General features: G+C 44.9%; 1 protein-coding gene across 7 annotated transcripts in view; it reads right to left on the bottom strand.

Moving 5' to 3' along the window:
• The window catches only part of POLR3C (RNA polymerase III subunit C), an 866,317-nt gene that overhangs the window by 789,281 nt on the left and 52,442 nt on the right, over positions 1–24,594 (bottom strand). For all 7 annotated transcript variants that reach the window (XM_044079982.1, XM_044079981.1, XM_044079983.1 and 4 more), the window contains exon 2: positions 20,030–20,197. In XM_044079982.1, coding sequence (XP_043935917.1) covers positions 20,030–20,176 — 147 coding nt within the window. In that variant the 5' untranslated portion in view covers positions 20,177–20,197. The remainder of the gene's footprint in view (positions 1–20,029; positions 20,198–24,594) is intronic.

Raw genomic sequence — 24,594 nt, 5'->3', positions numbered from 1 at the left:
CCTGCTTCATGGCAACTATCTCCAAAAGGATGACTATGTACATTTTGGTCATTCCCTAAATATATCTGGGTACAGAAATCTTAAATAATTTTTGTGAGGCTTTTGTGCACTTAACTCAGCATGCTGTGAAGAGAGTACAACAATTTCATCTTCATACAGTAGCAAACCGTGTAGTACCAGTGCATGAGATGATTAACCTGTGCCCAATGGTTAGGAAATCAGTCCCTTAAATATTGTCTGTAATGCACAGTTACATTTGGTGAGTTTTTTCAATTTTACTAGCCTTTTTTTAGTCACTGGTTAATGCATCTAGGAAGCACTGGTATACAATTGTGTCTGGTCAGGTAATCTGTTTCAGGACAACATGTCAACCACAATTACTTACTTTCCAGGCATATGGATTACTTTGGTACTGAAACATCGCAATCTCATAACTAACCTTTCATCTGAGAGGTACTTTGTCTAAGTTATAGGAATTAATCAGTGGAACCAGTAGTTTTTGATCAGTCTCTAGTTGAAAACTTCCAAGCCGCAGTACATAACCAGATACCGTCTCACATGTCCACATATTTGCAAGACTCTCCTATTTCTGTTGAGCAACAGTTAGCATTCAGGAACAATAAGCAGTCAGTCTCAGAAATTGTCCATCCATCTAGAGCAGTGATGGCAAATCTATGACATGTGTGTCAAAGGTGACATGCCACAACATTTGGTGACATACCAGCATTCACAACACCCGAGTTACCAAATAAACTGAATGAACAAAAATATAAGAACTATGTGACCCTGTACTTCTATATTAAAGCTCAGCAACAAAAAAGTCTTTAATCGATAATCTAATCAAATGCAATGAGTTCCATATTTTTTCAGTTCAATTCAAAACTGCTATTAAAGTAGGGTAGTTTTTTGGTGCACTATTTTAAGCTGTGTTATCAGTGAGCATATTTATTTTCCCCCCAAGTCACCGATTTTTTTCTTTTACTTTTATAATACACAACAGCACACATGATTGGATTGGATTTTTAAATAAATGAATATGTAAAGAAATCTTGCTCATTTATTCGGCGGGGGGGGGGGGGGGGATGACACGCCAGCACAATCACAATAGGCATTTTCCGAATTTTTGATACATGGAGTCCAAAAGGTTGTCCGTCACTGATCTAGAGTACCTAGGCCATTGCTACTGGTATCAGCACTCATAACTGCTGGCTTTATAACATCACATTCTTTCTTGCATAACTCTTGTGCAAGGTAAAGCTATGCACTTGAAAGGAAGCATCTATCCATCACCCCCCCCCCACACACTTTTTGAACATGGGGTGTGTCATGTAAAAACAATGGCAATCATCTAGAGCCAATGTTTCAACTGTCGGGTGGCTAGTCCTGCTATGACTGTTCTTTCATATCACACACACACACACACACACACACACACACACACACACACACACACACACACACACACACACACACACACACACACACACACACACCTACGGCCAGTTTAGAATATCTAAACACCTACTGCATATCTGTGGAATGTGAAAAGAAACCAGGGCACCCAGAGAACAACTACATGGCTTAGCTTTAATCAGTATTGCGGAATCTTTACTAGAAGGAACCATTTCTCAAAGAGGTGTAAAAGAAGATAGAATGTCTAACAGAAGTAAAAGACAAAAAAAGTTTGTTGGTACTCAGAGTGAAAAGATTCAGCAAAGTCTGAAAAAAAAAAACACATCAGAAACAGTGCAACTTGCAATGTCTTTTAGAAATGCTAAGAATTAATAAGCAGACTGTTGAATTCAAAACATGTGGAGTGTATTGTTTTATACAAAGATACTTTTGAAGCATTATGTGTAAAAAAAGCTATGTGCATAAAGGATTCAGAGCATAAAGTAAAAAAGAAAGGGTCAAAAGCTACTAACAAGTCAAAAAAGAATAAGTACAAGATCCTGTTTCAAATCATAGCCCTTAAAGAATTAAACTGTAATATTTTGTCATTTGGTTTAAGAGAAATTAAGAACAGTAAAATACATTCACGCTGTAAAAGCAAAGACTGAACACACACAGTCACGGAGATACTTCAGATACAATGTAAAAGAACAGACAGCTATCACATCCTGCATAAATATGCTAACTTATTTAGAGGCTTAAGGAATAATCATACAAATAATTCTTGATGCAGTGTCAGTGATCCTGTTGCCAGCAACGCACCAGTAACTCTCAGACTCAGAACCCTTGACCCCTCCATCTAGCAAATGTTTGATGGGCTAGAGCAAGGATCTCAAATTCTTGGCCATAAGGCCTCAAGCAACTATCAAACAAGCATAATTCTGGCTGAAGCAAACTACTCTACTATTTCTAGCAGTGTTGACCACCACTGTTTTTGATTTTGAGACAGTGGCTCTCAGATGATCCTGTCCCTCCTCATTCATCAATTCTGGTCATTTGAGTTTGATACCACTGATTTAGTGCATTTCATCTGGAATATCCTTCATGGAATCTGTCATTTGGAGTAGGTAATTTAGCATCTTCAAAGAAAAAAGTGGCAGACATTCTTCAAGACAGACCATAAAAAGAAGTTATGTACTTACCATAACGTTCCATGTGAGTTGTTTATCTCGTCTTTATTCTCACTGATGGGTTCGGAGCCGATCCTCGGCTCCAACATGGCCGATAGCAAAGCTCAAGGTTTGCCAATAGATCGAGAACAAGCTCCTTATCCCACAATGCACTGCTGAAATTACCTCAGATCTTGATTGCTGTGAGTATATATACCCTTTTATTTATTTCTACAAGGAAGCACTTCCCAAAGGGGAAGAAGTAGTACTGAATAACCAGGATGGTACTAGCCTCTAAGTCAACTGTCAGCCAGGAGGGGGAAGGAGGGAGGGACGTGAGAATAAAAGCGAGATAAACAACTCACATGGAACGTTATGGTAAGTACATAACTTCTTTATGTGAAGTTGTTAAATCTCGCCGTTTATTCTCACTGATGGGTAGCGTCCCTAGCACCCTCAATCTTGGGTGGCTCATGGAAGTATGTTTTTCAGTACCGTGGAACCAAAGGAAGACCTGTCCCTGGAAGCCTTATCTACTTTGTAATGTGTGATAAAGGTATGAGGCTTAGACCAAGTGGCTGCAGCACAAATATTGTCAAGAGGCAATTTAGCTTGAAAGGCAGAAGACATAGAAATGGCTCTGGTAGAATGAGCCTTAGGTTTGTGTGTCAATGGCATGCTAGCCTTCGCATAAACAAAGGATATACAATCGGATGACCATTTAGACAAAGTTGTTTTAGCCACTGGATTACCTTTTCTGGCTTCCGAAAAGGATATAAAACGTTGACCTGATTTTCTAATATCCTTAGTTCTGTCAAGATAAAATCTAAGCGGTCTGTGTACATCAAGTTTGTGCAGCATGTATTCCAATTTGTTAGAGTGGTTGGGAAAAAAGACTGGCAGCTCAATGACCTGACTGATACTGGATTCAGAACAGACATTAGGCAAAAAGGAGGGGCTTGTTCTTAGAGATACTCATCAGCATGGAAAATCATGTAAGGAGGCCTAACAGATAATGCTTGAAGTTCTGACACTCTGCGGGCAGAAGTAATGGCTACCAAAAATATAGTCTTCCAGGACAAATATTTGAGATCACAAGAAGATGCTGGTTCGAAAGGAGGGAGAATAATTTGAGACAGCATAAAATTCAAATTCCAGGGAGAATAAGGAATTCTGACAGGAGGTCTTATGTGAAAGGCACCTTTAAGAAAAGCCTTAGATAACTTATGGCTCATAACATTCAACCCATCGAATCCAAGGTGGCAATTTGATATGGCGGCTAACTTGAACTCTAACTGTGGCAACTGCTGCTCCTTCTTTAAAAAGCTTTGTAAAAAATTCTAAAATGGATGATAGAAGAGCTCAGAAAGGGTCGATTTTCTGTATATTGGCCCAAATTGAGAACCTGTACCACTTACTGCGGCACAGTTTCCTGGTGGATGGCTTGCGAGAAGACAAAAGAATTTGTCTTGTATCATCTGAGAGAGAATGAAGCCTGGCAATTAAGGGAAGTGGATTAGCCAAGCAGTCGGTTTTAGGGACTGCAGTGAAGGATAGAGGTCTCCTGACAGGTGTGTCAGAAGATCCGGAACTGGGTCCAGGATCCATGGATCCTCCAGCAGATGATGGTGAAGGAAGGGGAACCAAATCTGTTGAGGCCAGTAGGGAGCTATGAGGATAACTGTCCTTCCCAGTGACTTTCCTTTCTGTAAAACCTTGGGTATCATTGGAATAGGTGGGAATGCATATAGGATACCCGGAGGCCAATCGTGTACGAGTGCGTCTCTTGGGGAATGTCCCAGAGGTGGTATTAGGGCAAAGTAGCGTCTGCATTTGGTATTGATGCGACTGGCAAAGAGGTCGCAGCAAGGCTGGCCCCATTTGCAGAAAATCAGATCCGCAACTCATTGGTTGAGAGACTACTCGTGAGGCAACAGTATTGCCCTGCTTAGCTTGTCTGCTATCACATTGGATTTCCCCGGAATGTGCGTTGCTATCAGAAAACGGTGGGATGACACAGCCCATTGCTATACCCAGAGTGCTTCTCGACAAAGGGGGTAAGACTTGGTTCCGCCTTGTTTGTTCAAGTACCACACCACTGACATGTTGTCCGTCTGAATTGCAATTGTCCCTAGAGGAAGACAGTCCTGAAAGTACTGCAATGCCAAAAGTACCGCTATCACTCCAGAACATTGATATGCAGATGTGATTCTTGATCCGTCCATGTGCCTTGGGCAGTCCTTGCCTGAAAATGCCCCCCCCCACACACCCTATCAGGGAAGCGTCTGTGGTCACAGTGGCTACTGGGGGGGGGGGGCAAAGGGCCTTCCGACTGTAACATGAAGGGACGTCAACCACCACTGAAGGTCTCTCTTGCAAGAATCTGGGATGAGAATCATGTAGTGCATCAACAGCTTTTGGTAGGACCACTGAGAGAAGAGGAGCCATTGAAGGATTCGCATATGCATCCTTGCCTGTGGTACTGCCAGGATTGCTGCCATCAACCCTAGCACCTTCAAGACCTCTGCTGCTATAACTTTGTTCTTTGACACCAGTGAGATGACATGTTGGTGAAGAAGTGAGACTCTTTCGATTGGAAGACGTAGAGTGGTGGCGGAGGTATCTAACTCTGCTCCTATAAAAATGGTATGCTGCGATGGCAATAAGGCAGACTTTTCGAAGTTGACTGTAATGCCTAATTGATGGCAGAGTGTCAGAGTATATTATGTTGCCCGAGTCAATTGATGCCTGGTGGTAGCAGTGAGGAGCCAATTGTCTAGGTATGGAAACACCTGGAATCCTAGATGCCTCAGGTGAGCCGTGACCACCGCCATGTATTTGGTGAACACCCTGGGGGCTGTAGTGAGACCAAAGAGCAGGGCTCGAAACTGGTAGTGATTGGCTCCCAGTCGGAAACGCAGGTGACCCCTGGAGCATCTGTTCATCTTTATGTGATGGTACGCTTCCTTGCGATCTATGGAGCACATCCAATTGCCTTTCCTTAGGCAGAGAAGAATGGTCTGAAGTGTGACCATTCAGAACTTCTTTTTCTTTACAAATTGGTCGAGTCTGCTGAGGTCCAAGATAGGTCTCCAGTCCCCTGTTTTCTTTGGTACCAAAAAGAATCTTGAGTAAGTTCCAAATCCAACTTGGTCTGCTGGGACTGGTTGGATGACTCTTTTCTAGCAATTTTTGGATGTCTACGATTGCTTTTCCCCCTGAGACTGGGTGGAACATCTGGAATTCTGCTTACAGGGGTAGATGGGGAAGAGAACGGTATGAAATATCCTTTGGAAATTATGCTTTGTACCCATGTATCTGATGTTATGCTTAGCCAGGCTTCTGGGAACAAAGACTAGCTACCCCCAACTGCCTCCAGAGCCGAACAGCCGGTTCCCCATTCAGGAGCGCTGGCAGGGCTGACCAGAGAATTGGCCTCTCTCACCCTGTTGCTGCGGACCCCCTCTGCCACGCGGGCAGCATCTTCCGTTATAACCCCCTCCTCTGCCTCTAGAGGGGGTTTCCTCCACCTGTGTCCTGAAAGGCTCCCTGTGCTTTTCGGAACCACATTTTCCCTCCCCTAGGGCCCTTGGGGTAGGGCAGAGTAGGGGTAGAAAAACGGACTCCAACAGCAGACAGGGTCTTGCCTTCCTGCTCACACCTGGTTAAAGTTTCCTTTATTTTAGGCCCAAACAGTGATGAGCCATCAAATGGGGTGTTGATAAAGGAAGACTTAAAGGGTTCCGCAAAGGAACAGAGCAATGCCTGAACTAGCGGCTCTACTCGAACCATCAGCTGCATAAGTTATGAGACGCATGGATGAGTTTACAACAGAGTTTAGGGTAGCGAGCTGTGTGTTGACTTTGTCGGCAGCCCCTGCAGCTACCATACCCTGAAGAGTATCTCCTAGCTCTTTCAGGAGATTTCTTTGCAGTCCCATAAAATGGGTTAAACAGTTCAGCAATCGCAGAGAAAAAGTTGCTGAACTAAACATGCGTTTCCCATATCTATCCATGATCCTAGAATCTCTGTTAGGAGGATGGACAGATGCGGATGTTTCAGACACTTCCTTTTTGGTGGCTGCAGCTACTACCATGGCATCAACAGGCACTCCTTTGGTCAAAAAGACTTTGTCCACTGGGGCAGAGACAAACTTATTCGGCTTCCGAGGGACCGGTTCCATGGCCTCCGGTGACTCCCACGCCTTATGTGAGATCAGCTCCATGAGCTCATCGTAAGGTGGAGACTCCCAAGAAGTGGAAGGTTGAGACCCAAAAGCCTTCAAGAGCACTGACTCATTCTCAGTAGGGGTTTTGGACCGCCAATCGCCCCTCTGACTAAGGATCTCTAATATCTCCGCAAAGGAGATATCCTCAGAGGGGGATCGAGGGGACCCTTCTGACTCATCCAAGTCCGTGTCGGATGTCAAAGACTCCTGTGGGGAGTCTAAGTGCCTCCTCTTGGACAGTCTCTTCCTGGGTACCTCCTCAGTGGGGAAATCTGGGGAGGTCTCGGAAGACGGCAGGGGACGCCCTGTGGGGCCACTTGAGGCTCGGGGTCTCTACGCTTAGGGGGACCGGTAGACGTAAAAGTGGACACAGGAGCTTGAGGGGAGAAGGAAGCCAAACTGGTGCAGACGATGTCTTAGGAGACAGGACTCTCCTCCTGGGATCGAAAGCACCATGGCTCCGACGAGAAGGGGTAGATAGATTCGGACGGACCGTCCGATCCTCCCGCACTGAAACCATGGGCTCCGAGCCCGTAGTAGGAGTCGAGCTCATCCGAGCCGAAGCCCCAAGAGGAAGAGTCTGCACCGACAAATCGGTCCGACTATACTCCCCAGGCCCGACAGGAGAGTGTCGGCTCCTACTGTCCTCGGTCGGCGCCAAGGACGTCCGAGTAGATGGAACTGATAACACCGGTGCGTGTCTCGGTTCCAAAGGTTCAACAAGCATCGGTTCGGGCTCCTTTGGATCCGAGAGTCCAGTACGGCTAGGAGGAGGAGTAGTCAAATCCGGTTCAATGGTCTTCAGCTCCAAAGTGGTAGGGGCCAACAACAATTTAGCAAGTCCTGGTGCCCTTAGAAGCTTCTGCACTAGCCGATCCATGTCCATATCAGAGAGGCTGACCGAAGACTTGAGGAATGCACCGAGGGTGCTGACTGGAGCAAAGGAGATGAGGGAACCTCAGAGACCAGCTCCAAGACTGGGAGCTGGCTCTGAAACAAAGGGACACTCGGTTCTGAGGATTGTGGAACCGATGACTCTGTACCCTCTGACCTCTTTGCCTTCTTGGATTGTTTAGAATCAGAAGATTTAGAAGAAGTGCTGGCACCTTCCTGGCTACCCAACACCTCAGAAAAAGTATGCTGCAGCAACCCCCTATCTATGAGTTTTCTCCTTCTCCATAAGAGAACCCCAGATGAAAAAAAGAGTGACAAATACTGCAGGAGTCTTGGAGGTGTTTAGCCCCCAGACAGTAAACACAATGGACATGTCCATCCGTGATGGACATTTTCTGCCCACAATCTGGGCATTTCTTAAATCCCGATTTGGGTGAGACTTTTCTCTATCATCCGACATTTTATAAGAGAGACACCACAAAATTAACCTGTAAAGGTTAAATACAGGGCTAACTAAGCCCACACTAAACAATATAGTAAGAACAAGTAAAAATTGTTAAACTAAATAGGGCTAAGAAAGGGCCCAACACTAAAGAAAAACAAGCCAACACAGGGCACTATCACTACAACCTAACCTACTTTAAACTATTATTTTTTACAAGAAACACACACACACACACACACACACACACACACACACACACACACACACACACACACACACACACACACACACACACACACACTAAATATGAATAATCTCAAGAGAAGAAAAAAGTTTTTAAAACTTGCGATTTATCAAAATGGTCCGAGCTAACTGGATGACAGAGATCTCTCTTGGCATGGCACACTAGATCTGAGGTAATTCCAGCAGTGCATTGTGGGATAAGGGGCTTGGTCTCAAGCTACTGGCAAACATTGAGCTTTGCTATCGGCCATGTCGGAGCCGAGGATCGGCACCAGACCCATCAGTGAGAATAAACGGCGAGATTTAACAACTTCACATCTCTAGTCTCCTTTTCTTGGGGGTGGACTACAGTACTCTGTTGTGTAAACGCTCGCTTGACAGCAGCTGTTGAGACCAAAGTATTCAGTTAATGAGTCTCAGACTAAGGATTCAAAGTACTGTGAGGGTCCAGGTCACAGTCTGCTATTCTGGGCACAGAGGATACCACAATGGATTTCCCCCTTTTTTCTACAAATTTCTTCAAATGTTTATAGGATATAATAGCATTACTGGAATGTACGTCATTCCTAGGTCAAGTATGATTAAAGTTCACAATTGTTTCATCTTTCATGTTTACAAAACGTGTGTTCATGTCAGCATAGACAATGTACCCAGAACTGCCCCCTTCTGAAGTTCATACAGTGTTACCTGTATTAGCAAAAGCTTCTGGTGGATTAACTTTAAAATATCCACCAATGGCAGAAGCACCACAGTATTTGCTAAAGGCCTTTTGCATTGTCCACAGTGTGGAAACTGTACCCTGACACAGGAATGGAATCTATTATTGTCAAGGTATTGGAAACAAACGTAGAGTAGCATCTCTAATCTCATGCCATAAGGAGATCAATAATGGAGTCTAATAAGGGGAGTTTCAGTTCTATGCCTACAGCTAAAACTGGGCTAGAATGCCTCACAGATTTCATTATATTGCACATAAGGATTTAGTGGTTTACTATCATATTGTAAACACTCATATGATAGACTCACCTTAAATGTCGACCAAAATGTTGAACACACAAACTCAAGAAGGTCAGAATGTTGCAAACACACTTCTTAATCCAAATTCGACTTTTCTCGACATCCGTGGTATGCAGTCCGACACTGCATACCATGTGACATGATGATTTTTACCCACCCCACAACCCTTGCACATTATATTTTCCAACTCTGGTGGGGAAAGGGTAAATTTCCCGATCTCCACTATACCACGATCTCTAGCTAAGATCTCTAGTTAAAAAAAGTGCCTGCATCTGTGTGAATGCACTGTGCATTTGCTGAACCAGTACTCGCACAACTGAAGGTTCGGCAACATGGGTGAGCCATTCATAATTAGACATCCTGTGGTTAATGAACCTTCCCTCGAAATTTTAAATGTAAACCGAATTTAGCTGTGCATATACCACCTTCTCCAAGACCATACTGACACAAAGAAAACTGAATATGGGTCTGCAGTTGTTGATGTTATCATCCAAATCAGTCAGACTTCTTCAGAATAGCAGTGAACCAAGCCTCTTAAACTTACAAGAAAAACATCAGTCTCAAGTAATAAGATAGCAGTCAAATACAGGACTGGGCCCAGTTCATCCAAGCAAGACTTAACAAGCCTGTTTGGACATGGACCTAGTCCACACGCTGTCAAACACGTACAAGAAACCAATATAAAATGCAATCCTTGTAATCAACTGCTTCAAACTCACACTAGCAGCGTGACTTTTAACACAAAGTGTAACTAATGCAAACCCATGCAAGCATGCCAGAACCAACATGTGACCTGACAGAGGCAAGTCTGGAAACAAAATGTCCAGCTGCAACTGTCACTCCTCAGATGACAAATGGAGACTTCCTAGTGGAAAGAACAAAGAGGATACTAAGACTAGTAACCACTCGGAAGAGAGCTGCCTGGCAATTGGTTGCTGCAGAGATTTCACTTGAAAGAAAAGCAGATTTTTTTATGGCTGATCTCAGACTGGTGAAAAACAGTATTGTATATCATGAGCAACTTTGTCTATCAGCAGGCAAAAGTAGCACCATTTGCACTCTAACCTCTGTATGACTTATGTGGCATAAGATGAACACCGCATAAGCAACATGGAATGAATAAGTCTGATGAGGACATTAAGACACTGTCATACAGCTCAACATCCAAACTGACAATGCCCTCACTGACATTTTGAGCACTTAGCTGCTGTTCAGATTCCAGAATTTATAAATAAATTTATGTAACAAATGCTCATATGTAAGTGCATGTAGTTTAACAAATCAAAGCAAACTTCCAGTAAATGCACATATGGGCACTTATTGCCAGTTTTTAAATTGCAGTAACTATTTACTCTTTTTGACATTCTGGCCTGGGAACCATTTTTGGAATTTGGCAACTCAAAAAATGGGCCAGCGGTCATTGTTCAGAAACAACATAAAAAGAAGTTATGTACTCACCATAACGTTCCATCTGAGTAGGTACTTCATTTGTCTGCAACCTGTGGGTATCGGATCCGACTTCGGATCCGAGCTGGCAGCTTTCCAAGTTCCAAGATCCGAGCTCCTAGCTCCTCCCCCCTACCCATAATCTCCTGCTACCAACCATATTACCTCATATTGTTTTTTTTGCCTCACCAACCTGGTAACACGAAAAATCAACTGCAAAGGTGATCAGAAAATCCCGAAAGGTTCAGGGGATGGCAGGGGGGGGGTCTGTTGCAGACAAATGAAGTACCTACTCAGATGGAACGTTATGGTGAGTACATAACTTCTTTATCTGAAGTAGTTACTTCATTTGCTCTGCAACCTGTGGGACAGAGTCCCCAGCTACCTTATAAGAACCTGGGTGTCCTTACGGAAGGATATTCCGAAGCACCGCGGAGCCAAAAGAAGCCCTACTTCTCAAAATCACATCTAGTTTATAATGAGAAATGAACGTATGAGAAGAGGACCAAGTAGCTGCTGAACATATGTCGTCCACTGGAACCCTAGACCAAAAGGCTGTTGAGGTGGCTACAGATCTTGTAGAATGAGCACGGATACTAACCGGGGCTGGTTTGCCAGACAATATGTACCCCTGAATAATACACTGACGGATCCAATTTGCTACAGTCACTTTGGAAATGGCTTTGCCCATGGCTGATTTTGCATGAGAGACAAACAACTGGCCCAACTTGCGAAACTCTCTAGTCCTATGCAAGTAGAAACGCAGTTGTCTGTGTACATCCAATTTGTGTAATGTGTATTCTCCCTTGTTTTGAAAAGTTGGAAAAAAACACTGGTAGATTTATCGATTGATTTATATTTGCTTCTGAAGCAACCTTAAGCAAGAAATACGGGTTAGTCCTGAGGGACACTATCTTTGTGAAAGATAAGGTAAGGAGGTTTCATACACAAGGCTTGCAATTCTGAAACCCTTTTGTCCGAAGTAATAGCCACTAAGAAGGCCGTTTTCCATGACAAAAACTTCAACGGGATTGAGGCCGCAGGTTCGAAAGGTGGACTTGTCAAAGCTTGCAAGACTACAGTGAGATCCCATGGGGGAACCGCAGACTTTATCGGTGGATTTAAAAGGAAAAGGAAGATGCCTCGTAAGAAGGTTTTGCACAACTTTGTAGATGCTAAGGAACCTATGCCATTACCCACATGAAAATGGGAGATGGCCGCCAATTGCACCTTAACCGTAGAAGCGCTTGCTCCCTGCCGAAAGATCAATGAGAGGAAGTCCAGAATGGTCGGAATAAGGACAGTAAATGGGTCCAAGCCCTTGTCTTTGGCCCAAATGAAAAAACGTTTCCATTTACTGTTGTAAAGTTTTCTGGTAGACGGCTTATGAGCCGCAACCAGAATGGCCTTGATGGGAGATGAGATACCGGGAGTCCTAGCCATTAATGGAACTGGATCAGCCAAGCTGCAAGCTTGAGGTTGACCAGGTTCGGGGTTGGGCAACCCGCGGGATGAGAGATCAGTTCTGGACTGGGATCCAGAATCCATGGAGGAGCCACACTGTGTGACCGCAGAAAAGGGAACCAGATCTGCCGAGGCCAGAATGGGGCTATGAGGATAACTCTGCTCCCCAACCGATAGGCTTTCTGAATGAATTTCATCATGAGTGGAAGGGGGAGATAAGCATAAAGGAGCCCGGGAGGCCAAGCATGGACTAGAGCGTCTCTGGGGGTCTCCCCTCTGGGGGGGAATTATTGCGAAGTACTCGCTGCATTTTGTGTTCAAAGGAGAAGCAAAAAGATCGCAGCAAGGCCGACCCCATTTAAGGAAGATCTGCTTCGCAACAGATGAATTCAGAGACCACTCGTACGGAGTGAGAAGCACACGACTTAGCTTGTCTGCTAATATGTTGGACTGTCCCGGGATGTGCGTTGCTACCAGAAAATGGTTGGTGGAGATCGCCCATTCCCAAACTCTCATGGCCTCTCGACACAGGGGATAGGATCTGGTTCCTCCCTGTTTGTTTATATACCAGACTACCGATATGTTGTCTGTCTGGATCGCAATAGTCCCCCCAGGGAGAAGGTCGAGAAGAGCTTGCAACGCCAAAAGCACAGCCCTCATCTCTAGGACATTGATATGCAATGCGATCTCTAGGGAAGTCCACGTGCCTTGAACGGATCTGCCTGAACAATGTCCCCCCACCCGAGGCGAGAAGTGCCCGTGGTCAACGTTTCTTCGACCAGGGGAATCACGAAAGGCCTCCCTTCTCTGAGTTCCCGCGCATGTAACCACCAAAGAAGGGAGTCCCTGCAAACTCTGCTCAGTGGTATCGGCGTGTTCAACGGGTGGAACAAGAGGGACCATTGTAATATTCGCATTCGCAGACGGGCATGGAGGGAAACACCAATTGCTGCTGACATAGACCCCAGTGCCCTCAGGACCAACTCCGCTGGAGGAGTAGGACTCCTAAGAAGGGCTAACACCTGATAAGACAAGCTGTTCAGTCGGACTGACGTTAGAGTAGCTCGGGAGATTCGAGTATCCAACCTGGCCCCTATGAATTCCAGGGCTTGAGTGGGGCATAGGCAGGACTTCTGCCGGTTTACTGAAATGCCTAGGTTGTGGGCTAGGGTCAGTGTGTAATCTCTCACCACAGAGAGCCGATGCCTGTTGGTCGCGGTGAGGAGCCAGTCGTCTAGGTACGGGAAGACCTGAATGACCTGAAGTCTCAGGTGGACTGCAACCACGGCCATGACCTTGGTGAATACTCTGGGGGCTGAGGTGAGGCCGAATGGAAGAACCCTGAATTGATAGTGACTGGCTCAGAGCCGGAAGCGGAGAAACCTCCTGGATCGTCTGTCCATCAAGATGTGGTAGTACGCATCCTTGAGGTCTATGGAGCACATCCAGTCATTCTCCCGCAGAAGGGGGAGAATAGATTGAAGAGTGACCATCCGGAACTTTTCCTTGGGTATGAACAGGTTCAGAGCGGAAAGGTCTAAGATGGGTCCGAGGTCCCCGGTTTTCTTTGGCACCAAAAAGAACCTTGAGTAATAACCCAATCCGGACTGATCTGGTGGGACGGGCTGGATGGCTCTTTTTCTTAGCAGCTTCAAAATCTCTGAAGCCGCTGCCTCCCTCTGATCGGGTGGGACATCGGAGAGGCGTCTGGTTTTGGGGGGAAGATTTAGGAATGGAATGAAATAACCTCTGGAAATGATACGGAGCACCCATCGATCCGTTGTAAGGAACTCCCAGTTTGACAGGTGCTCCGTCAACCGCCCCCCCCCGACTGCCTCCAGAGAGGGACAGTCGGGCAAGCCCTCAGGGCTGTTGTGCGGGTCTGTCCGAGAAAGGTTCTCTAAACCCGAAATTACACAGCCCCCCTCTGCCTCTGGGCCGGCGTCCACCTTGTCCTCCTCTGCCTCTATAGGACGAGTGGTCCGCAGCTGGATGGGATTGCTGAGACTTGCGGAACCACAGCTTCTTTTGTCCCCTCTGATTCCTGGAGAAGGATCTTTGGGGACTAGAGAAGCGGACTCAGACGGCAGACAGCGTCTTCCCGTCCTTTTCGCTTTGGACCAGCATATCGCGAACGGTCTTGCCGAAAAGAGCAGAACCGTCAAAGGGGGCGTTCGCGAAGGATGCCTCGAAGGGATCTGCGAAGTCGCAAAGACGGAGCCAGGTGTGATGTCGTAAGATGACCCCTGCTCCGCTGGCTCTAGCGGCTCCTTCCGAAGCATGGGAGAGGAGCCGCATAGACGTATTAGAGATGGATTTCAGAGCGGCCATTCGTGTCGTCAACACATCCTTGTCTCCGACAGACATGGACTTGATCAAGTCTCGCTGTAGCCTGATGGTATGTGCCATATAGTTCAGCGCCCTTATGGAAAAGGTCGCTGAAGCAAACATCCGCTTCCCAATCCGGTCTAACGCTCGAGATTCTTTATCTGGCAGGTGGACCAAAGAACTCTCCTGAGCGAGTTCTTTCTTGGTGGCCGCCGCCACCAACATGGCATCAACAGGGGTTCCTTTGGCCCATGACTGTCTATCTGTGGGGGGACTTAGTACTTTATTGGGACGCCTAGGGATTGGCTCCACGGTGTCGGGCTCCTTCCACGCCCTGGTGGTAATTAAGTCCACCAGGGGGTCGGCTGGAGGGGACACCCAGGAGGTAGATGGGCCGGCCTCAAATGCCTCCAGGAACACGGATTCATCAAGGGAAGGTTTTTGGGCAGACCACCCCCCTCTAATACGCATCATTTCCATGATGTCTCCAAAGGAGACATCTTCAGGGGGTGACCTTGGGGAACCCTCCCTATCATCCAAGTCCATGTCAGTGGTAACGGACTCTGGGGAGTCCGGGTGCCTCCTTTTTCACCGACATTTCCGAGGAACCTCCTCGGTGGGGCTATTCGAAGAGGGCTCGTCCACGGGTTGTTGTTCCTCCACAGGAACTAGCTGGAGGGCTTGGGCAGGCTGTCCCGATGGTCGGATGATGGAAGACAGACCCTCATACAGTGGGGGTACAGGTGGATCTGAAGCCCGAACCGGGGATCTGGAGGATCTCGACAGTACCCTCTCCACTACCTCAAAAGCTGAAGGAGAATCACCCTCGCCAGCCTCTGAGAGCAATCTCCTCGGCTCCGAGGAAGGGATCGGGGTCAGAGCCGATGCAGTCAGTGCCGAGAGAGAGGTTCGCTCTGAAGCCAACAGCTCCGAAGACACAACTCCTCCCTCGGATCCGACGCTCAGCCCTCGGCCCCGAGAGCTCAGATCTGACAAGCTCGAGGGCATAGTCGGCGTCGAAGAGACCAGCGCTATCGGCGCCGACAAATCCCTGGGTCCAAAGGGGCCCGGATCCGATGACTCTGAGATCCAAAAACGAGTCGGAGAAGGAGTGATCGGGGCAAACATGGGGGCCGCACTCCCCCCAGAGGGGGAGGAGGCAAGAGCACCCCCATCTGCATTTGGGTCTGTAAGAACCGACGCATCATCCGATCCATATCCGCTTCGGAGATGCTTCTGGTTCACCTGGAAGAGGTAGTCGAGGCATGCCGGGAGGGCCACCTCGACAACCTCGAGGGAGACCGATCTTCCTCCTCTGGCTCCGGCGAGAAACTAGGCGAACGGAGCCGAGAGGAGGAGGATCCGGTGACCCCCGAAGGAGACTTAGCTATCTTCGCTGGCGGAGCAGAGGGGTGAGATTCGGCCCGCCTTTTATGGGATCTATATCCCTCCTTATCCTTGTGCCTCTTGAGGAGGTACTAGTTTCCCCAGAGCTCAAACCCAAAGAGTGAGGTTGAGTTCCGGGTTGAGCTAAGGGAACAGAGGGCGCCGAGGCCACCGGAGCCCGAACGGGAGAGGAAGAAGAAGCCGACTCCTGGTGGAGCTTTCCCGCCAGGATCAGCTTGTTCTTCCTATCCCGAAGTGTCCGGGGGTTAAAGGCCACACAGATCTGGCAGGCCTCTGAAAGATGGGCTGCCCCCAGGCACAAAACGCACTGAGTGTGGCCATCAGCTGGGGAAAGCTTGTGGCCACACTCAGTACATTTAGAAAAAATGGCCTTAGGCCCTTCCGCCATGTTAGCACTCACATTACAGCATATCGAGACTGAAGACTTTTTCTCATCATCATCTTCTTCTTTCGGCTGTTCTCGTTAGGGGTCGCCACAGCGGATCATCCGTTTCCATTTCTTCCTGTCCTCTGCATCATGCTCTTTCACACCAACCACCTGCATGTCCTCTCTCACCACATCCATAAACCTCATCTTAGGCCTTCCTCTTTTCCTCTTACCTGGTAGCTCCATCCTTAGCATCCTTTTCCCAATATACCCAGCATCCCTCCTCAGCACATGTCCAAACCAACGCAATCTCGCCTCTCTTGCTTTGTCTCCAAACTGTCCAACCTGAGCTGACCCTCTAATATACTGATTCCTAAGAAAACCACAAAAAAATGCACAGAGAGCAGGAACTAGTAGTCCGACCAGTAGTAGTGTGTCTTTGGTACTACTGGTCGGACTACTAGTTCATACCGATTCCTAATCCAGTCCATCCTAGTCACACCCAGTGCAAAATCCTGTCCATCCTAGTCACACCCAGTGCAAATCTTAACATCTTTAACTCTGCCACATAGGTTCATAGATTAGTACTAGGCTAACTGCCCTTGTGGGCCATTTTAAGCCTAGACAATTATCCCTTGTGAGACTCAAACCCTGCAGCTTGTGCTTGTAAGGCAAACACCTTAATCATTAGGCCACCCTCCCAACTCTGACTCCTGCCTTTTCGACAATGCTACCGTCTCCAACCCATATAACATAGCTGGTCTCACTACCCTCTTGTAGAACTTCCCCTTTCACTCTTATTGGTACCCATCTGTCACAAATCACTCCTGACACGCTTCTCCACCCATTCCACTCTGCCTGTACTCTCTTCTTCACCTCTCTTCCACACTCACCGTTACTCTGAACTGTTGATCCCAAGTACTTAAACTCATCCACCTTTACCAACTCTACTCCCTGCATCCTCACCATTCCTCTACCCTCCCTCTCATTTACACACATATATTCTGTTTTAGCCCTGCTGACCTTCATTCTTCTCCTCTCTAAAGCATATCTCCACCTCTCCAGGGTCTCCTCAACCTGGTCCCTACTCTCACTACAGATCACAATGTCATCTGCAAACATCATAGTCCACGGGGCCTCCTGTCTAATCTCATCTGTCAACCTGTCTATCACCACTGCAAATAAGAAAGGGCTCAGAGCTGATCCTTGATGTAATCCCACCTCCACCTTAAACGTATCTGTCACTCCCACCGCAGTCCTTACCAATGTCACACTGTCCTTGTACATATCCTGTACCACTCTTACATACTTCTCTGCCACTCCCGACTTCCTCATACAATACCACAACTCCTCTCTAGGCACCCTGTCATATGCTTTCTCTAAGTCCACAAAGACACAATGCAACTCCTTCTGACCTTCTCTGTATTTCTCCAACACTCTCAGAGCAAATATTGCATCTATAGTGCTCTTTCCTGGCATGAAACCATACTGCTGATCACTAATCATCACCTCTCTTCTTAACCTAGCTTCCACTACTCTTTCCCATAACTTCAAGCTGTGACTGATCAGTTTTATCCCTCTGTAGTTACTGCAGCTCTGCAAATCACCCTTATTCTTAAAGATAGGTACCAAAACAGTTTCTCTACTCCTCAGGCATCCTCTGACTTTCCAAAAATTTAATTAAACAATCTGGTTAAAAATTCCACTGCCATTTCTCCTAAGCACCTCCATGCTTCCACTGGTATGTCATCTGGGCCAACAGCTTTTCCGTTCTTCATCCTCTTCATAGCTGTCCTTACTTCCTCCTTACTAATCTGCTTCACTTCCTGATTCACTATCCCCACATCATCCAACCTTCTCTCTCTTTCTCTTCATTCATCAGCCCTTCAAAGTACTCTTTTCCATCTACTCAACACACTCTCCTCACTTGTGAGTGCATTTCCCTCACTGTCCTTTATCACCCTTACCTGCTGCACATCTTTCCCAGCTCTGTCCCTCTGTCTAGCCAATCGGTACAGGTCCTTTTCTCCCTCTTTAGTGTCCAATCTCTCAAACAACTCTCTATATGCCTTATCCTTAGCCTTCACCACCTCTCTCTGTCATGCGCCTCATCTCCTTATACTCATGTCTACTTTCTTCATCTCTTTGACAATCCTACTTCTTCTTCGCCAGCCTCTTCCTCTATATACTCTCCTGTACTTCTTCATTCCACCACCATGTCTCCTTGTCCTCCTTCCTCTGTCCAGATGTCACACCAAGCACCTTCCTAGCAGTCTCCCTTACTAGCTCTGCTGTAGTTACCCAGCTATTCGGTAACTCTTCATTGCCTCCCAGTGCCTGTCTTAACTCTTCCCTGAACTCCACCTCACAATCACCCTTTTTTAACTTCCACCATTTAATCCTTGGCACTGCTTTCACACTCCTCCTCCACTTCTTTATCACCAACATCATCCTGCAGACCACCATTCTATGCTGCTTAGCTACACTTTCCCCAGTCACCACTTTACAGTCTCCAATCTCCTTCAGACTGGCCCTCCTACATAGGATATAATCCACCTGTGTGCATCTTCCTCCACTCTTGTACGTCACCCTATGCTTCTCCCACTTCTTAAAATACGTATTCACCACAGCCATGTCCATCCTTTTCTCAAAATCCACAATCATCTGACCTTCTGCATTCCTCTCCTTAACACCATACCTACCCATCACGTCCTCATCCTCTCTGTTCACTTCACCAACATGCCCACTGAAGTCCGCTCCAATCACTAGTCTCTCACCCTTGGGTACACTCACCACCACTTCATCCAACTCACTCCAAAATGTTTCTTTCTCATCCATCGCACACCCAACTTGTGGAGCATATGCACTAACATTCATCATTACACCATCAATTTCAAGCTTCATAAACATCACTCTATCAGACACTCTCTTCACCTCCAAAACACTTTTGGCATACTGTTCCATTAGGATAACCCCTACCCCATTTCTTCTGCCATCCACACCATGATGGAACAATTTGAACCCACCTCCTATACACTTGGCCTTACTTCCCTTCCATCTGGTCTCTTGCACGCACAATATACCAACCTTCCTTCTCTCCATCATATCAGCTAGCTCTCTCCCTATACCAGTCATACTGCCAACATTCAAAGTTCCTACCCTCAGTACTACACTCCTAACCTTCCTCCTCTCTTCCTGCCTTCGGGCATGCCTTCCCCCTCCTCTTCTTCTTCGGCCAACAGTAGCCCAATATCCGCCAGCACCCTGTTGGCTAACAGTACCGGTGGTGGTCGTTAACCCGGGCCTCGACCGATCAGGTATGTAATTATGAAAAGTTCTCCCCATCAGTAATTTATGGCAGAGGTTTTACGCTGGATGCCCTTCCTGACGCAACCCTCCCCATTTATCCGGGCTTGGGACCGGCACAAAGAAATGCACTGGCTTGTGCATCCCCAGTGGCTGGGTTTCTCATCAGGACTACATATTTCACATTAGGAACACTGTCAATGTTGAAAATAGCCAACCTTTGATAAATACAGATACTTCATACTGTGTGTGCAATGCAGATTACAGAATTTATACTTCAGAAAGTAAAATAAACAAATTATCAAACTGACCACAAGCCATACCTGTTGAAGTGGTGTCCCAGTATCAGAAACAATGAGTCTTAGAGGCTGGCTGCCTGTTTTTATAAGGTGAATCCCAACCTTCTCCACAATTTCCCCAAAATGTTCTTGTAGCAGGAGGGAACACAACTTGATTTCTGCCTGGGTCATCTTGATAATGAAATTTAAAACCTGAAAGCAAAATGTGTGCTGTGAAAGAAGCAGATCATATACACATACAAACACTTTCTTAATATCATCGAATGGTATCACCTAAGGTTGCTTGAAAACACCACATAAGAAGGAAAGGCAGATGAACATAGAAAATCATTAAACATCTATTTGTTTTGACCTTGTGGTTTTGAGTGATAATGCGACCAATATACCTCATCTATTTTTCCACTCTACTGCCTTCTGACACCAGGATGCATCTTTCCATGATCTTTAACCAGTGACCCCAAGAACAGTACTTTGTTCAGTATAGCACAGACCACCTCCTGTAGTCCATGGGACTCCCCTAATTTACAAGAAGTTTAAAAACAATAAGAAACCTCTTTATTAAATCATTTATGACAAAGGCAATCATACATTTATAGAAATGAAAACAAACCATACTGACAAATTTTCAGTTGCAAACATTATACATCATTTGCACACCATCCAGTCATTGTCAGTGAAACCTTACAAAGCTCATTCAATTCCTGCCTTCACTTAAACCTCATTACTCCTCCAAAACATTATTCTGCATGCATGGTTTCCACAATTTCCATTTCATTTCAATGTAATTTGCTCCTACCCCTTTTCTAAAGATCCCACTTCCAGTTGTTTTATCTCTGCTACTATATTCGCTACTTGTTGTACAGTTGATTTAAACTTTGATTTCCATTTTCTAGTAAGTGCTTTCCTGGCAGCCACCAGTACTAAACCTAGCAAGGCCTCACTACATATAGGCAATTCTGATTTAGTATCACAGCTCAAAAAAAAATTTTCTTAGTTACAAATGAAAAACAAACTGAAAATATGCCTCTGTACAAGTGAAGATTCACAGTTAAATATACAAAAAGCACTTGCAAGGTGTTGCAATGAATTCCAAAAGCTGCCAAGTGGTGAATCCCAAAGAAAACTTTCTTTAACACAAATATAGGCTTAAGCGCTTACGGCCATGAACATGGCCTTCATCAGAAACACCCATAAATACCCTTCAGTAACAACAAGTGCAAGTACTTTTTGTACAATTTTCTTAGTTACACCTATATGCCTACCCAGTATTCCTGACAAAGTAGTTTGCGGGGAACATTTAAAGTCTGCCAACTCATTACACTCCCAAAAAACATGTTCCCAGTTACCTTGCCTCTCCCCATCACACCTCCAACACCTGCAATCCACCCGAGGAAAAATTCCCTGGAGTCCACCTAGGGTAGAAAAATATGCATGCAGACACCTCCAAGCAAGGATCCCAACATGCTCTAGACTCCGTGGCACACCTGGAAGCCATTTATATATCATCCTCTACAGCTTCCCTGCAAACTGCCCATCCAATCCACTCCAACCTCCTCTGATTGATCCGTACACCCATTATGCAACATACAACATGATTTAATAACTGGGACTTCTAAGATGGCTGCACATTGGGTAACAGCTTAACTCTAGCGCTCCCAGTGTGAGAACAGAAACTCAGAGAAGGCCAGTAGGCTTTTGTGCTTACAGGTAAATTTCAGTAACTGGCTAGTAAGTTGCTACCTGGATACAGGAAAAAAGAAATACAGGCCACCTGAAAAAAAATCAGCTACAAGTGAGGATGAAATACTGACTGGGGAAAGTTCTGCAACTGTTCAGCAAAAAGCAATGTAACCTCCAGAAATTACTTCCAGTAATCTACATGAAGATAAAAAAGACAACTGCACACAGACTTGGTTAAAATAAACAAAACACTGATGGAGTACATCAATGCAAACAACAATAGGCAAGAAAAAATAGAAAAAAACTTTTAAATATATTCAGACAAGGTGATAAAGCTGCCAAAATCAGAGGTTGAAATGAAAAAAAAAGGCTGGCTGAATACAAGGCTGCTTAGGAAGAGATGTTTCCAAAAATAAAAGAATTGCAGGACACAGCACATTGGAAAAAAAAAGAGATTTTCGGCTATACCAGTGAAGCTGGAAGGAACAAACTGCATTAATTTTATGAAAGGACAAATAAGCAACTGGACATAGCAGGTGCTGATAGCTGAAAGGGCACATAATGTGTATATTCTAAACCTGGCTATGAGAAAATAACTTAAGACGTTTTAATAGTAAAGATGCAATCCTACCAACAGAAAGAGTTGATTCTGAAAAAAACTGTGGCAGAAGGACAAAATACTAAAAGTGAGAGACAGCAGTTTGTGGAGAATGATTACACATTGTACACCAAGGCAGAATAAGAGTAAATTCATTCCACTATTCACGGAATGTCAAGACACAGATGTGAGATTCAAACTGCTGTACCCAGCTGTCTTCAAGGCATTCTTCCTTAGAGAGACAAAATCATTTTTTGATTAAGTACATGCTAGGAGGAAATACAAAAGTTTGTCCAACAAAAATGAGCTGTGAAACAGAAGGAGATTTCGCTTCTTGTTCTTCTGGTAAGATCACAGGGAGACTGTACCTGTGAAATCTTTTCCAATGTTTCAACAGAAAATGTTGAAGAGAAGGAAGGGAGCACGAGAGTTAACCAGAAGAATCAAGAGTACGTTGGAGATGAAGCAGAGACAGGATGCGAGAGATGGAGATGAACATTAATAAAACCAGTGACTTAATGTGGGCTTGCAATGCAATAATTATATTTGTGAAATATGACAGAACAAGAAAAACTGAAATATCTAAAGTTTTCAGAATCAGGATGACTTATGGGGGATTCTAAAGTATATGACCTACTTCATGTCATTAATGTTCAGAAAAAATGCTTTGGGGAGGGGAAGAGAAGGGAGAAAATTAAATGTAAGTAAAGAAAACATTTTTTTCTTAATAGTACTATTTTTGTGGTGCATGGCTTTCTTTGCATGCTATAAAGTAAAGTTTTCTCAGTTGTTTTAAGTGTAATGCAGATTGCAAATAGATGCTACTGTCTTTTTTTAATTTCTTTCTCCCTTCTCTCTTTCTTCTTGTTCAGTTTTAGACACCATAAAACTCCACTGCCAATCATGAGCGGACAAGTGTTCCGCTGTGGCGACCCCTAACTGGGAAAAGCCGAAAGAAGAAGAAAAAGATTGAATATTATGATACTTTTTTCTACCAAATGAATATATGCTTAGTAGCAATTCTGTATCTCGCCCTCATGTCTCCATGGAACAATCTGATAGAGAAATTGGTAACAGTCTGGTGGAGAGGGATTGGCAAAGGGAAACTGGCTAGAAGATAATGTTTTCTGAAAGCATTCGGGGGGTTCCTAGCTGGGGGGAACTATAATAAGACAAAAAACAAACAGTTAGCACTTAGTAGAAGCACAGGCTGCACCATGCATGTTCGCATGGATAACCTTTCTTTTAGGTTAACTGAAGTCTAGGAGTGTGGCTGTCAGTTACATTTGTTCCTATACAGAAGGCAAAACATCAATATTTGAAGATGTACATAGCTGTGTGTGTTAGTATTAAATTAATAGGTTTCAGGGGTATTTTTCGGGGGTTTTCAATTAAACAAAAAGTTTTGTAAGATGTGACAGACTCAAATAGATAGGATAAGAAACAACTACATAAAAGTTCAACCTGCCAGTGTATGCATATAACACAAAAGCTGGAACTAGACATTTAACAAAAAATATTCTACATAATTTTTGGGAACAATAACCTTTTAATACAATGTTGCTTTCTGTACTGTCTTTAAATGTCACTAGTCTCACAAAAAATACAAAAAAGAAACAGTAGTGAACTATATTAAGAAAATGCAGAGTGCAGATAACTATGTTACAGGAGACACACTTTTAAAAGTTCTGAACATGTGAATTTGATAAAGAAAGGTTTTCAGTATGGTTATTTAGTGGTATACCTGGGACAAAGGAAAAGAGGAGTACTCATATTAACTGCAAGAGGAGCTCCAATAGTGAGAGAAGAGGATAATAATGGCAGATTTGTAGTGCTAAGGGGCTACTGGCAGGGAGGAGGAAGATTACAGTCACATGTATTTATATTCCACCTAAAACTGCTATAAGGGAGATCAAGAAAATTCTGGGAGAAATCATCAGTTTTCAGCAAGGAATATTACTTACAGGTGAGGACTGGAGTTTTGATTTTCATCAGTGAAGATGTGTCTGGGGGGTCCAGAAGGGAAAATATAATAAAGGAGGGTAGATTTTTTGAAGAAATGTATAACAATATTTGTCACGGAAAACTGAATTCAGTAATAGGAGTTTGGAGTGAATTTACATATTTCTCAAGATATAAAAACTAGGCTAAGCTAGACAGGATTTACATTTCACAGGAACATGTACATTTAATTAAAGGTCTGGATATGCACCCAATAACTATTTAAGATCATGCACCTATAATAACCGAAATAAAAACACAGGGTAATGAAATAAAAATGAGACACTGGCACTTTTCCACCTATCTGTTG

Source organism: Protopterus annectens, chromosome 8.part0 (genome assembly GCF_019279795.1).
Source record: "Protopterus annectens isolate FY-2018-M chromosome 8.part0, PAN1.0, whole genome shotgun sequence".
Classification (NCBI taxonomy): domain Eukaryota; kingdom Metazoa; phylum Chordata; order Ceratodontiformes; family Protopteridae; genus Protopterus; species Protopterus annectens.
The sequence above is the reverse complement of the archived record's forward strand: the minus strand, read 5'-3'. Positions and strand labels throughout refer to the sequence as shown.